This window comes from Spinacia oleracea, chromosome 3 (assembly GCF_020520425.1).
Source record: "Spinacia oleracea cultivar Varoflay chromosome 3, BTI_SOV_V1, whole genome shotgun sequence".
Taxonomy (NCBI): domain Eukaryota; kingdom Viridiplantae; phylum Streptophyta; class Magnoliopsida; order Caryophyllales; family Amaranthaceae; genus Spinacia; species Spinacia oleracea.
Window position 1 is genome coordinate 149,340,179 of NC_079489.1, and position 14,379 is coordinate 149,354,557.

Below are 14,379 nucleotides of genomic sequence, written 5' to 3' on the forward strand. Positions count from 1 at the left end.
CGCGCAGCGAGCACCAATGCGTGCGGAGGCTTGCGATAGGGATGCAGCAGCTATGCGACGAGCGCATGGGCTGCGCGCACATGGCCAGCAATGGCTGTGTGCGTGCGGCCCATGGGCGTGCAACGCGTAGGGTGTTTGCGTTACGATTAGATCGCTCTGAATGTTTAATTTGAAAATTTCAGTTCACGTAATTTTAATTAATTTTAAAATTAATAATTTAAATTATTTTCTTGGATTTTAATTTTGAATATTATAATTATAATAAATGTTATTTATTCTAATTATTTTACTAAAATTAAAATCATGAATTAATTTAAATGCGACTGAAATTAAATTAAACTTTTTGGATTCAATTATAAATTTATATGAGCTTTAAATTTTAATTAAATTTGTATGTTTCCGGTTAGAGTAGAAATACATTTTTATGTTTAAAATTGATAAAGCATATGAATTTATTGGTTTAAGTGGGAGCGCTTTTTAGTCATAAACTCTTGATTAGGTCTACAAATCCTTAAGGTTAAAACAACTTGATTAGAATTAATAAGGACTGAATAATTGGTAGATTATTGGTGCCCTTGATTAATTGCTGCAAATGTTTACGTGATGCATAATGTGTTTTACTAACCAGCTATGTGGGCCATTCATGATAATGAATGGGTGAATAGTATATATATTGTATATGTACTGTTTTGCAGGTTATGAAGTGACTAGTATGGCCCAAATAGGATAGAAAATATGGTCAGCGTACCATTAATTTGAATGTAATTGGTCTAAAGTACCAAAGTTATTTTTCAATTCAAATATGGTCTGCGAACCATCAAATAGTTGTAATTAGTTATAGCTTATCCTATTTGAAGAAAATGGTGCCTCCCACGGAGATTTTCAAGACGGACTTTGAAGTCAAAGCTTCAAGATGAAGTCGGGCCATACTAGATCACAAATATCTTATGCATGTTTTAAGTTATTTATTGCTTTAAATATGTCTTAAAATGCATGAGATCAAAAGCTTGATTATGTTGCATGATTAAGGATTTTAGTTCACTTAAAATCTAACCAACATAGTAAGAGCCTTAAGTTCCAAACTTAAAAATTGAGTTAAAAGGTGCCATGCCAAAATATACACTTGCTTGGATATCCTTCACATCAATCTAGTAATAGTTTTCGCTCATCGAGGTGTTACTTATTGGTCCTAAAGGGGCAAGGTACACAAATAATTGTGAGTACATGTTAGTTTTGGTGAAACTCAACGATATAAGTAAGGAGTCCTTTTATGTCGTGGCAAATTCGATAGGTTTACCTAATAAGTTCTTAGACGTACCTATCAACCAAGAATAGTTTCTAGACTATTAGCAAAAGGCTTTTGCTTACCTAAGATGTTCTAGGATTAAGTCGACAAACTGTGCTTAGTTCTTCAATGATTTTAGGATCTTGGAATCATTTTATTCACACCTGCCGGAACACATAATTTGAATAAAATGCTTAATAAACATTGAATTATGCATGTATGCTAGAATTTAAGTTTATTAAGAGAAACTGTGAATGGTTATTTATTTGTTTATTCTTTTCAATTGTAGTTTTTAATATGGCAAACAACAATCAAAACATCATCATGGGTTCTGAGCTTATGGTCAAGCTGAACCTGACAAATTTTCTTGAATGGGAAGCTAAGCTAGTTGAAATAGTCAAACTCAATGGACTTGAGTATGTACTGTCACATCCCATGCCAAGCTACTATGCCAGAGACATGACCCCTGAGAGATTTTACGCCTGGGATGCGGATCTCAAAAAGGTTATGAGTCTCATGCTGAACAATATCCCTGATGATTGGGCTAGAAGGTTTGTAGCCTATGAACCTTTTACGCTCATCAAGAATCTGAGGGATATCTGTCGTGGAAGTACGGAGGACAGGGACCTGAACGTCCATGAGTTGATTGAATCAATGTCTGGTCTAAAGGTTAGTTCTCCCAACAGGTGTTATAGGATGGAGGTCCAAGAAACACATGTTCAGCTCCTTCGCACTAAACAAAGGGTAGGCGTCCCACTGAGGTTCCATGTGGATCTTATGTGTTCATATTTTGATCGCCTAAGTCTACTAGGAACACCAATAAGCGAAAGGATGGCAGTCTCTGTCTTGCTCAATTCACTACACAGTGGGTTTGGTCGCTTCAAGCAACTATACCTAAGTGAACCAAGAGAAGAAACAGTTGCAGAATTTATTCACCTTGTCAGAAAGGCTGAAATAGTACTGGACTGTGAAGCCAAAGATTTACTCAAGGCTAGAAAGAGACCATTCAAGAAAGGTGGAAAGTCCAAGGGCAATGCTAAATCAAAGCAGGACAAGTCCACATCAAGCTGTCTTTATTGTGATGGAATAGGCCATTACAAAAGAGAATGTCCAAAGCTAAAGGAAGATCAGAAGAACGGAACAGTCGTTCCATCTTCAGGTATTTTCGTTATAGACTGTATACTTGCTAATTCAACTTCTTGGGTATTAGATACAGGTTGTGGCTCACACTTATGTTCCAATCCACAGGGACTAAGAAGAAGTAGAAAGTTAAGCAAGGGTGAAGTCGACCTACGAGTAGGAAATGGAGCACGGATTGCTGCATTAGCTGTAGGAACTTACTATTTGTCGTTGCCCTCCGGGCTAGTTTTGGAACTGGAAGAATGTTTCCATGTTCCAAGTCTTACTAAAAACATCATTTCATTTTCTTGCTTAGATGCTAAGGGATTTTCCTTTATAATAAAAGACAATAGTTGTTCGTTTTATTTTAAAGAGATGTTTTATGGATCTGCTAGATTAGTCAATGGACTTTATTTATTAGATCACGACAAACAAGTATATAACATAAATACCAAAAAGGCCAAAAAGGATGATTCAGATCTCACCTATCTGTGGCATTGTCGATTAGGCCATATAAACTTGAAACGCTTAGAAAGACTTCAAAGGGAAGGAATTCTAGAACCATTTGACTTAGAGGATTATGGTAAATGCGAATCATGTTTACTTGGCAAAATGACGAAGCAACCTTTCTCTAAAGTTGGAGAAAGAGCAAATGAACTATTGGGTTTAATCCATACAGATGTATGTGGACCAATGAGTACAAATGCTAGAGGTGGTTTCAGCTACTTTATCACTTTCACTGATGACTTCAGTAGGTATGGTTATGTCTACCTAATGAAGCATAAGTCTGAATCCTTTGACAAATTCAAGGAATTTCAGAGTGAAGTAGAGAATCAATTAGGCAAGAAGATTAAGGCACTGCGGTCTGATAGAGGCGGTGAATATCTGAGCTATGAATTTGATGACCATCTGAAAGAATGTGGAATTCTATCAGAATTGACTCCTCCTGGAACACCACAATGGAACGGTGTGTCAGAACGGAGGAACAGAACCTTGCTAGACATGGTCAGGTCAATGATGGGTCAGGCCGAACTTCCATTAGAATTTTGGGGACATGCACTAAATACAGCTGCACTCACTATAAATAGAGCTCCGTCTAAAGCTGTCGAAAAGACTCCATACGAATTATGGTTTGGAAAGCCTCCAAATGTGTCTTTTCTTAAGATTTGGGGATGTGAAGTATACGTCAAACGATTAATTTCAGACAAACTTCATCCAAAATCTGACAAATGTATCCTTGTGGGCTATCCAAAGGAAACAAAGGGGTATTACTTCTACAATACATCTGAGAACAAAGTGTTTGTTGCTCGAGATGGTGTCTTTTTGGAGAAGGATCACATTTCCAAAATGACAAGTGGGAGAAAAGTAGACCTCGAAGAAATTCGAGTCGAACAACAAACTCTAGAGAATGCTCAAGATGACATTCAGGATGAAACTCAGAGATCTTTAGAAGAATCTGGTGAGAATCATGGTCAATCTAGAAATGTTACCCCGCGTAGATCGCAAAGATATAGATCTCAACCGGAAAGGTACTTAGGTATTTTGACGAACGAGAGCTATGACGTTCTATTACTTGAAAGTGATGAACCTGCGACTTACAAGCAAGCTATGACGAGCCCTAGCTCCAAGCAATGGCAAGAAGCCATGCAATTTGAATTAGACTCCATGTCTGAAAACCAAGTATGGGATTTGGTCGATTTGCCAGATGGCTACCAAGCCATTAGAAGCAAATGGGTTTTCAAACTGAAAAAGGACAAGGATGGGAAACTTGAAGTTTTCAAAGCTAGATTGGTTGCAAAAGGTTACAGGCAAGTCCACGGTGTGGATTACGATGAAACCTTTTCACCAGTTGCAATGCTAAAGTCTATTCGAATAATGTTAGCAATCGCTGCATATTACGATTACGAAATATGGCAGATGGATGTCAAAACTGCTTTCTTAAACGGAGTTTTAACAGAAACTGTGTTTATGACACAGCCTGAAGGTTTTGAGGATCCAAAGAATGCTAAAAAGGTATGCAAGCTAAAGAAGTCAATCTACGGATTGAAGCAGGCATCCAGGAGCTGGAATATACGTTTTGATGAAGCAGTCAGTGACTTTGGTTTCATCAAGAACGCGGACAAATCTTGTGTATACAAGAAGGTCAGTGGGAGCAAAATTGCTTTCCTAGTATTATATGTCGACGACATATTGCTTATCGGAAATGACATTCCTATGTTGAACTCTGTCAAGATTTGGCTTGGGAAATTTTTTTCGATGAAGGATCTAGGAGAAGCACAGTACATATTGGGCATCAAGATTTACAGAGATAGATCTAAAAAGATGATTGGACTTAGTCAAAGCACTTATATCAATAAGGTGCTTGATAGGTTCAAGATGGCGGACTCCAAGCGAGGCTACCTACCCATATCTCATGGAATGACTCTAAGCAAGACTCAGTGCCCAAAAACACTTGATGAGCGTAGACGAATGAATGGGATTCCATATGCATCATTGATTGGTTCAATAATGTATGCTATGATATGTACACGCCCGGATGTTGCGTACGCACTCAGTGCTACGAGCAGATACCAGTCAGACCCAGGAGAGGCGCATTGGACTGCTGCCAAGAACATTCTGAAGTACCTGAAAAGGCACAAAGATGACTTCCTGGTCTATGGTAGAGATGATGAATTAATTGTTAAAGGCTATACGGACGCAAGTTTCCAAACCGACAAAGATGATTTCAGATCACAGTCTGGGTTTGTCTTCTGCCTCAACGGAGGAGCAGTAAGCTGGAAAAGTGCTAAGCAAAGCACCATTGCGGATTCTACAACTGAAGCGGAGTACATTGCTGCACATGAAGCAGCAAAGGAAGCTATATGGCTAAGGAAGTTCATAGGAGAACTTGGTGTAGTCCCCTCCATTAAAGGACCAATAGCCCTGTATTGTGATAATAACGGAGCTATTGCACAGGCAAAAGAGCCTAGACACCACCAGAAAGTCAAGCATGTACTTCGTAGATTTCACCTTCTACGAGAGTTCGTTGAAAGAAAAGAAGTCGAGATAAGCAAAATTGGAACTGATGACAACATATCAGATCCATTAACTAAACCTCTGCCGCAGGCGAAGCACAACTCGCACACTGCAGCTATGGGAATCAAGCATATTGGAGAATGGCTTTGATGTCTCTGTTTAATGTTTTAAAGTTTTAGAGTTTAAGTCTTTGTAAAACATTATTGGTTAATCATTCACAATAAATGAAAAGAATTCATTTTTCCATTTAATTTGTGGTTTATTAAATGATGAGTCCCTTCAATTTGACGATATATTCAAGATAGACTGTCAGGACCAGTCCTGTGACTAAGAAATGTCTATCAAGTGAACTTGAATGTCAAAGGTTGAAAATGGTCCCTAATCGGAGTTTTCTATAAAATTGGACGCATAGAAAACGTTAGACGATTAGAATGCAAGATGACTAGTAGTTCTGTTTCTTGAACTATGTGGACATGGCAATGTCATAATCATTTGCATAGATACTTACTTTGGGAAGACTAGTATCGGACGAGACCTATGAAACTTTACTGTAAGAGATGAAAGTCTGTCATAAGTAAATTTCATTAAATTATTAGACACTAAATCCTCAATACCTGAGTGATTTGAAGATTACTTGTTTGAGAACTGGTTGCTTTGACGTTGACCAACCGTCGCACCGTAAAAGGAGGCTATAAAGGCAACGCTCAGGTAATCAACTATCAAACGAAGTCTAATCTCAAGATCGCAAGATTGGGATTGTCCTCCCATAAATCGGGATGAGATGCTTAAAAGTTGTACAAGGCCACTCGGAGAGCTAGAAACTGTGAAATGCATGGCCGTGCTCGGATGAATCATAGGCTATGATTATCTGTTTATTTGATCAGTTGAACTCTGAAACCGAGGAACACCTCTGGACATAATAAGGATGACAACTCTTACCTTATGTTCAAGAGCAAGCATCGAGCGACAAAGGAATTAGGAAATGCACACTTGTCCCTAAGGACAAGTGGGAGACTGAAGGAAATAATGCCCTTGGTCCAAGTATGCATTCTATGATAAGTCTAATAAATGCGGTTCAGTATTAATTAACAAGTTAATAATTCAGTGAGATCAAGTGAGCTGAATGCCTAGCTAGAGGCCGCTTCAGTTCAAGTGGAATTAATGATATTAATCCACAGCTTACTCTTGACTGAACCCGTAGGGTCACACAAATAGTACGTAAACGGATCAAGTATTTAATAGCATTAAATACTCCATCTATGAATATTCGGAACCGACGGATCTTGGTTTCAGTGGGAGCTAAGATCGTCACAGACAAGGAATGAATACTCCGGAAACGATGATATTTGCCGGAAACAGAAATATGGATCGTATCGGAAATATAAATATTATCCAAGTCGTAGATGTTGCCGGAAACGGAAACATGGTACGTGTCGGAAAATATTATCGGAAATGGAAATATTGCCAGAATCGGAAATATTGCCGGAAACGGAAATATTGTCAGAATCGGAAATATTACCGGAATCGGAAAATAATTCCGGAAACGGAAATATTAAATATTTGTTCGAAACGGAAATTAATTCCGGAATCGGAAATATTAAATATTGTTCGTATCGGAAATAAATTCCGGAATCGGAAAATTTAATCGGAAGCGCATCGTACGAATAAGCATCGGACGAGGCCTGCCGGACGAGGCCCAGCACGAAGCCAGGCCATCGCCCAGCAAGCCAAGCGCGCCGCACAAACAGCAACGCCAGGCCCAGCGCAAGGCCAGGCCCAGCAGGCTGCGCGCAGCACGCGCAGCGCGCACAGCGCGCACAGCGCGCACAGCACGCGCAGCGCGCAGCGCGCGCGGGCGCTGAGTGGGCTGCTGCTCGCGCGCACGCATGGGGCCCATCGTGGCTGCCGTGCGTGTGTGTGCAAGTGTTTGTGTTCGTGCACGTTTCCTAAAACATGCAGAGTTCGGTTAATGATTAAATTCCTAATTCTATTTGATAAATTAATTAAATTAGAGTTCTTGTAGGATTCTAGGTTTAATTAATTTGTATCTGAATAGGATTTCGATTCCCTTTCCATACCGCTATAAATATGAGGCTAGGGCTCACAATTTATAACACAAGTTTCAAAGTATTCAAAGTGAGTTTTTGAGAGAAAAATTCAGTCACACATTTGCCTATAAAGTGCCGAAAACAATAGTACCTTAAGGGCGATTCTAGTTGGTCAATCTTAAGGCGGATCCGGACGTGCTGTGGACTATCTACGGAGGGACGACACTTGGAGTCCTAAAGACTTGTTCTTGTTCGGTTCGGGCGCAGCTAGGGAAGGCACGCAACAAAGAGTATGCATCTAATCTATGCTAAATGATTATGTGTAAATAATATGTTTTCCTGGGTTTATGGTTTTTCCGCATGATTTATGAATTGTCATATGTATCATAACCTAACACTTTCCAAGAACAAGCATATTCTGCTTGGTAGATTGGACAAAGGCTTGTATTGTTTGAATGAAGAATTGTTGGCATCTGATAGCAGTACAATATCAAACAACTATGCTCTTTAAAAAGTATCCAGTTCAGTACACCATATGAGAAGCTATTCAAACAACCAGCTGATTTGTCTCACTTGAAAGTTTTTGGATGCCTATGCTATATTACTACTTCTAAGGTCAACAGATCTAAGTTTGATCCAAGAGCAGATCCATGTGTTCTACTTGGATATCCTCCCAGTCAGAAAGCCTACAAAGTTCTCAATCTTAGCACAAAGAAATCAGTAGTTTCCAGGGATGTTGTGTTCCATGAACACCATTTTCCTTTCCATTTCTCATCTGATCCATCAGTTGCTTACTCTAATCAATTCTTTTTACCAATAATCACTCCTTACTCTTCAGACTTGCCTGATGTTTCATCTCAGGATTTTGATTCCACCAGTTCCACAACTACAACTCCCTTGTCCATTCCTGTTATTAATTCACCCACATCTACAAATTCTTCTCCTCAATCGCCTGTCACTTCACCTACTCCACCAACTCCTCCACCAGCACCTAGAAAATCTACCAGAACTATCAAACCACCCTCTCATTTCAATGACTATGTTTGTCACAAACCTCCAAAGCACTGGTGCAACCTTGTGGCATATGACAAATTTCCAGATCACCACAAACTTCTCATTGCTGCACATATGGAACTGGTTGAACCTACTACATACTCTGAAGCTGCTGCAAATTCTAAGTGGATAGATGCAATGGATAAGGAAATCAATGCATTGCAACATAACAAGACCTGGGATTATGTTCTATTGCCCAAAGGTAAAAAGGCTATTGGGTGCAAATGGGTCTACAGGATCAAAAAGAATGCAGATAATTCAGTTGAAAGATACAAGGCCAGATTAGTTGCTAAGGGGGATTTACACAAAAATATGGTATTGACTACCATGAAACATTTTCTCCTGTTGTCAAGATGGCTACTGTGAGATGCCTTATTAGTCTTGCTGCCAGCAAACAATGGAAACTCTTCCAATTAGGCATTAATAATGCCTTCCTTCATGGCACTCTTGAAGAAGAGGTATACATGAAGGTACCTGAAGGTGTTACAGCTCCAAGTGATTATGTATGTAAGCTAAACAAATCTCTCTATGGCCTTAAACAAGCTTCTATGCAATGGTTTGCTAGGCTTCACTGTAAGCTTAAATCACAAGGCTACATACAATCAAAGAGTGACTATTCTCTTTTCATCAAACATGATTCTACAGACATCACAGTGGTGGATGTCTATGTTGATGATATCATCATCACAGGCTCTAATGAAGCTACCATAACTGCTCTTAAAAAACACCTTCACCATACTTTCAGTATCAAGGATCTTGGGATTCTGAAATTTTTTCTTGGTATTGGAGTTAGTCAAACCTCTGATGGATATATTCTAACACAGAAGAAGTATACAAATTAAAGGACCTTCTTCATGACTGTGAATGGGATTTATCTAAACCTACTGTCACTCCTTTTCCTCTCAACATGAAGCTGGCAACAGATGGTGAACAATTTCACAATGCAGAATTGTATAGATACTATGTGGGAAAGTTGAACTTTCTCACTCACACCAGACCTGATATTTCTTTTGCTGTTCAATCTTTAAGTCAGTTCATGCACTCCCCTACCTTACAGCATGTTGAAGCACTCACTCACACTCTAAGATATATCAAGGGGACTGCTGGTCAAGGAATTCTATTGAGAGCTACATATCAGCTCACTCTTCAAGCATATTCTGACTCTGATTGGGCTTCTTGTCCAACTACCAGAAGATCAGTTACTAGTTACATTCTTCTGTTGGGAAACTCTCCTATAAGTTGGAAGTCTAAAAAGCAATCTACCATCTCCAAGAGCTCCTCTGAAGCAGAGTATAGAGCCATGTCACAGTCTGCAAGAGAGGTTACATGGGTTGCCAGGTTACTAGAAGAACTTGGTGTTCACAATCTTAAACCAGTAGAGCTTCACTGTGACAACCAATCAGCAATTCATATTGCAACTAATCCAATATTTCATGAACGAACTAAACATATTGAAGTGGATTGCCATTTCACAAGGGACAAGATACTAGAGGGTCTACTTCAGTTAAGTTATTTTCCTACTCAAAATCAACTGGCTGATATATTCACAAAGATCCTACCAAGTGCTCAACACAGAAACTTATCTACCAAACTTGGCATGGCTAATGTCTCTCCCATGCCCAGTTTGAGGGGGGGGGGGGGTGTTGGTATTCAGCCTTGCCACTCTTACACGAGCAATCAACATGTCAAGCAAAGCAATACAAGCAGCAGCAACTTCAAGCACACAGTGGACAGCTCAGCAACTTCTAGAAGCAATGACTAACTGATTCCCCTAGAAATAAGGAAGGTAGTTAGAGCTGTTAGTGTTGTTAGTTGCTGATTTATTTAGGCAATAAACTAACAGTGATGAGCTGTACATTTAGAGAGTTTTGATTGGTTGAAACACCTCATAGACGTTAGCATTCAGATTGTATAAATATACTCCCTGCTGTAATTATTCTTATTCATTCAATGAAATAGAAATTTCTATTCTACTTAGCATTTTCTCTCAAATTCTCTCGAATATTTTTCATCCAAAGAGGTGAAAACTGACACAATGTTTTTGCCTGCTACCAAACAGACCGCCAGAAAATGAAATTCCGGAATCCACTCTCATGTGGTACCAGATTTTCTTTTCTTTTTTTTATGCAAAAAAGAACAGCAAAACTGAAATACAATACAATTAAAAAAAAAACTATGCACCAGCCGGGAATCGAACCCGGGTCTGTACCGTGGCAGGGTACTATTCTACCACTAGACCACTGGTGCTATTTGTAATACTCTCTTGATCAGCTAACAAAAATCAAACCAAAACCCATTAGTAAACTAATAGATTATCCTATCTGCTAATGATTCAAGTACGAAGTAAATAACGTGAGAACTGGTGGAATCTCGATTATCAAATAATTTTTTTTTAAAAAAGGAATAAGAGATACAGTTTGCTAAAAGATGCCATCAGCCAACTAATCTCACCCTGATTTCAGATTTTTGAAAACAAACTTCTCACCAAATAATTGTTGTTCGCATTAAGAATACCATGATGTATGGCACAATTGAAAACCACCACCCTACAATTTACTATGATGTAGTGTTCATATATGATTTCAGCTTCATACTTTTGCTTTTCGTTGTTGATTGCAGTGTCTGGCGACATTGTTGCTACCTTGTTGGGGCTTATGTTAATGCCTCAGATTGCAAAAAACTGCGAAATTTCCACAACAGTTATTCGGTGAATTCCACAGTCAGATCACAAGATTGCTCAAACAAATCAGCTAGTTGAAACGACTGTTCTCTATTCTTGATCTGATCACGCAAAACTGGTATGTTTTGCTATCCTGCATGAGCTTTAATAAGGAAATAAGGAAACAGTCGGCATAAATAAATTCCAACAATAAGGAAATGTTTAGCTTAAAAATACCTCGGCAGGAGTGAATGATGCCTCGCAAAATCATCGTTCTTACTTACCTCTGCATTACCCAACAAGTTTCTCCCTGTTTTTGCAAACTGCAGGAGGACGATGAGGGATCTTCTTCTTTTTCCTTTTCAGAATCAAAATGACAGCTTAACTGGTCTTTGAGTTTTAACTAATTGGTTTTACAGAAGGAAAAAGGGGATATATCTGTGTATTTTTCTTATACTATATCCTGTTAAATTCAAGATTTTGTCTGATCTTTGTGAATCAACTTGGGCAGGATTGCAATTTTACTGGAATTGACCCTAATGAACAATGACAATATGCAGATCTGCAGAGAAGCATGCATTGAAGCAAACAAGCCGTGCACCTTAATTTCATTGTTTTGCGCCAATGTAATTACAACTTATAAGTTTGTCTCTTGCTTATTTTCTTGATTTTTGCAACTTCTTTTGATTTGGGTTGTGATTAAAATCTTCAGTATTACATACTGTTACTGTGTTCATTCTCATAGTATTCTATCAGCAATTGATTTAAAAGAACAGAAAAATAATTGAAATAATCAAACAAGGAGGAGGAGTGTACACATAATTGAAAACAGTGGGAAGAACCAAACACTTGTATTATTCAGAAAATACCAAATAGTATTCTTGTAACAAAAATCTTACAATGGCTTCTCTATTTATATCTCTATCACCCCCCAAGTCCCCAACAAAAATAATCTGCTACATACTATTATAATGATGTTATATACAATGGAATCAACTTAACCCAAAAATCCCAACGGTTAAACACTGGTTTACTGCTGATAAATCATAAATCTACTGAGGTTTGAATTAATGTTAGAGGTTATTCTATCAACAAAGCAGCCACCTCATTCCTATCAAAAACATATTTTACCCAACACCATGTTCTTCTTCTCCACACTAATCACTATACTCACTTTCAAACTCTCGTAAACAAACCTTCTCGAGCTGCGTTGGCCAATCTTCCCCAAGTACTTCCGGATTCAACTCCATAGCCGTCCGGAAGTCCAAAATAGTTACAGAAGAAGACACAGGTGGACTTTGTAAGTATCTTACAGGCCAAAGTCCATTTAGACCATGAACATGAACATCTTCACCACCAACTTTTTGACGTTTGTTTCCATTTCTTGAATTAGCTAATTCTAAAGACGGCTTAATCAACCTCTTTAGGTAAGTATCCAATCCATCGTTCAACAAATTCACACAATCCTGTGAAATTCCCAACCCTTCCTTTTCCAACTTTTGTTCTAATCGCTTCCTTAAACAACTCGTGTTGGGTAGCTCACCATTTCCATGACAAGATTCAAGATTTCCAGAAGATGATAATAAACTGCTGAGAACTTTCCGGTTTCCTTTCCCATTCCACGGGATTCCAAGAGGTGGCGTGACAGGACTCCTACTGTGAATTCCCGGGCTAATTGCAGCTTGATCAACCTCTTCTCCATCTTCCACAGAGTTGACTTCAATAGGCCTGCTACCTAAAGATAGCAACTCTGTTGCACTTTGCTGCTCGAGAGTCTTATGGCCCAAATCCTTACACGCCTCAACGGTATTGGACTTCCCGTTTGGGCCCAATGGGCTTTGACGATCCTTGCTCTTACGATCACGAAAACCGGGAATCCTCCCTCTGCGTGGGGATGGGGGTAAAGCATCTCTACATAGAGATTGAAGGCAACTTCTTTGGAACCCATTCGCGACTTTTTCAGCAATGGGAGTCTCCAATTTGCTTCTTTTCTGGGGAGGTGATTTGGAGAGACAAGCATTCTTAAGAATGGATTTAATAAGACGGTTGTGTAGGCTAATATTCTCCCTTCCTACAGCAACAATGCAGAGCTTATCAAACTCCGATTTACAGAGTTTGAGACCGAAAAACCTGTCAAGCAGACCAAAGTACTTCTCTGCCCTTAGATTTCCTAACTTTCTACTGATCTGAAGTTTGATCTCTAGTATGTCAATCCTATCAAAATGCCGATCACCTGGCATTTTGATGTTGTCCATATTCCTTACCACCATCAGAATTAAAACGCTGAATATACAGAAATTATATATCGCACTTCAAATAGAAACAGCTTCTGTGATTAACAATAAACCCTAAATTTGTAATTGAATCAGCCATCGAGCAAGAACAGTGTTGTCGAATAAACCCAGAATACTGGATCCACAATCAAAAATAAACAGAACCAATATCAGAATTAAGCTCAAAACAAAACAAATTCGATCAAGTAAATAAATTATTAACAATTAAAACAATCTAATTACGGTATAAAATTCAAGCAGAACAACGATTCACCAGCAAAATTAGAAATTAAATTGCCAATTGAACTTAAATAACATGAATGAAGCTCACAAATTACGAAATTCAGAAACCCAATTAACCAAATTCATCAAAAAAAGTAATCGAAACTCAAAACCCTAGAATCATAAAAAGTTACCAAATTTGGGATCGTAAACATTCAAATCAATACAAATAAACAGATTAGAGAAATTCAAAAGCGGACCAACCTGATTAAGTAAACCGGAATGCGAAATTGATGAAAAAGAGAGCAGCAAAATTGCGAAATTGGATGAGCTGCTGAATCAGACTTTTAGCGATAAGCGGGAAGAGAGAGAAAGGAAAAGGGGGAAATTTTTAGGGCAATAGAACAACAATAGTACGGGGTGGGAAACTGCAAAGAGTCTAAGAAGGTTCTGAAAGTCATAATAAGGTCAATATTAAAAAACGCACGTGGACTAAATAGATGTGATGTCATGATGTGGGCTGTTACCTTTGATTAGAACATAGTATAGCCCAATCATATGTTGTCATTCATCCTATAACTCAGCTTTTGTTGGAACTTGCAAGTCAAATCTGGATATATAAACACACTATAGTATGGTCTATGGGAATATGCTTGGACTTGTGTTGGTAGTTGTTACACTTTGAGTCATTTTTAAAGGATAAGA

At 38.6% G+C, this 14,379-nt stretch overlaps 1 protein-coding gene and 1 non-coding gene across 2 annotated transcripts; both read right to left on the reverse strand.

Annotated features, from left to right (window-relative positions):
- Positions 1 to 10,696: 10,696 nt before the first annotated feature.
- TRNAG-GCC (transfer RNA glycine (anticodon GCC)) lies at positions 10,697 to 10,767 on the reverse strand. Its single transcript has one exon. It is a non-coding gene; the product is annotated as a tRNA-Gly (tRNA).
- A 1,234-nt stretch (positions 10,768 to 12,001) lies between these two features.
- LOC110790340 (uncharacterized) lies at positions 12,002 to 14,113 on the reverse strand. The gene is made up of 2 exons (XM_021995123.2): positions 13,939 to 14,113; positions 12,002 to 13,588 (listed from the first exon to the last, which is right to left on the reverse strand). The coding sequence occupies exon 2, from the start codon at positions 13,447 to 13,449 to the stop codon at positions 12,337 to 12,339; it is 1,113 nt and encodes a 370-aa protein (XP_021850815.1). The 5' UTR covers positions 13,450 to 13,588; positions 13,939 to 14,113; the 3' UTR covers positions 12,002 to 12,336.
- Between the last annotated feature and the right edge of the window lie 266 nt (positions 14,114 to 14,379).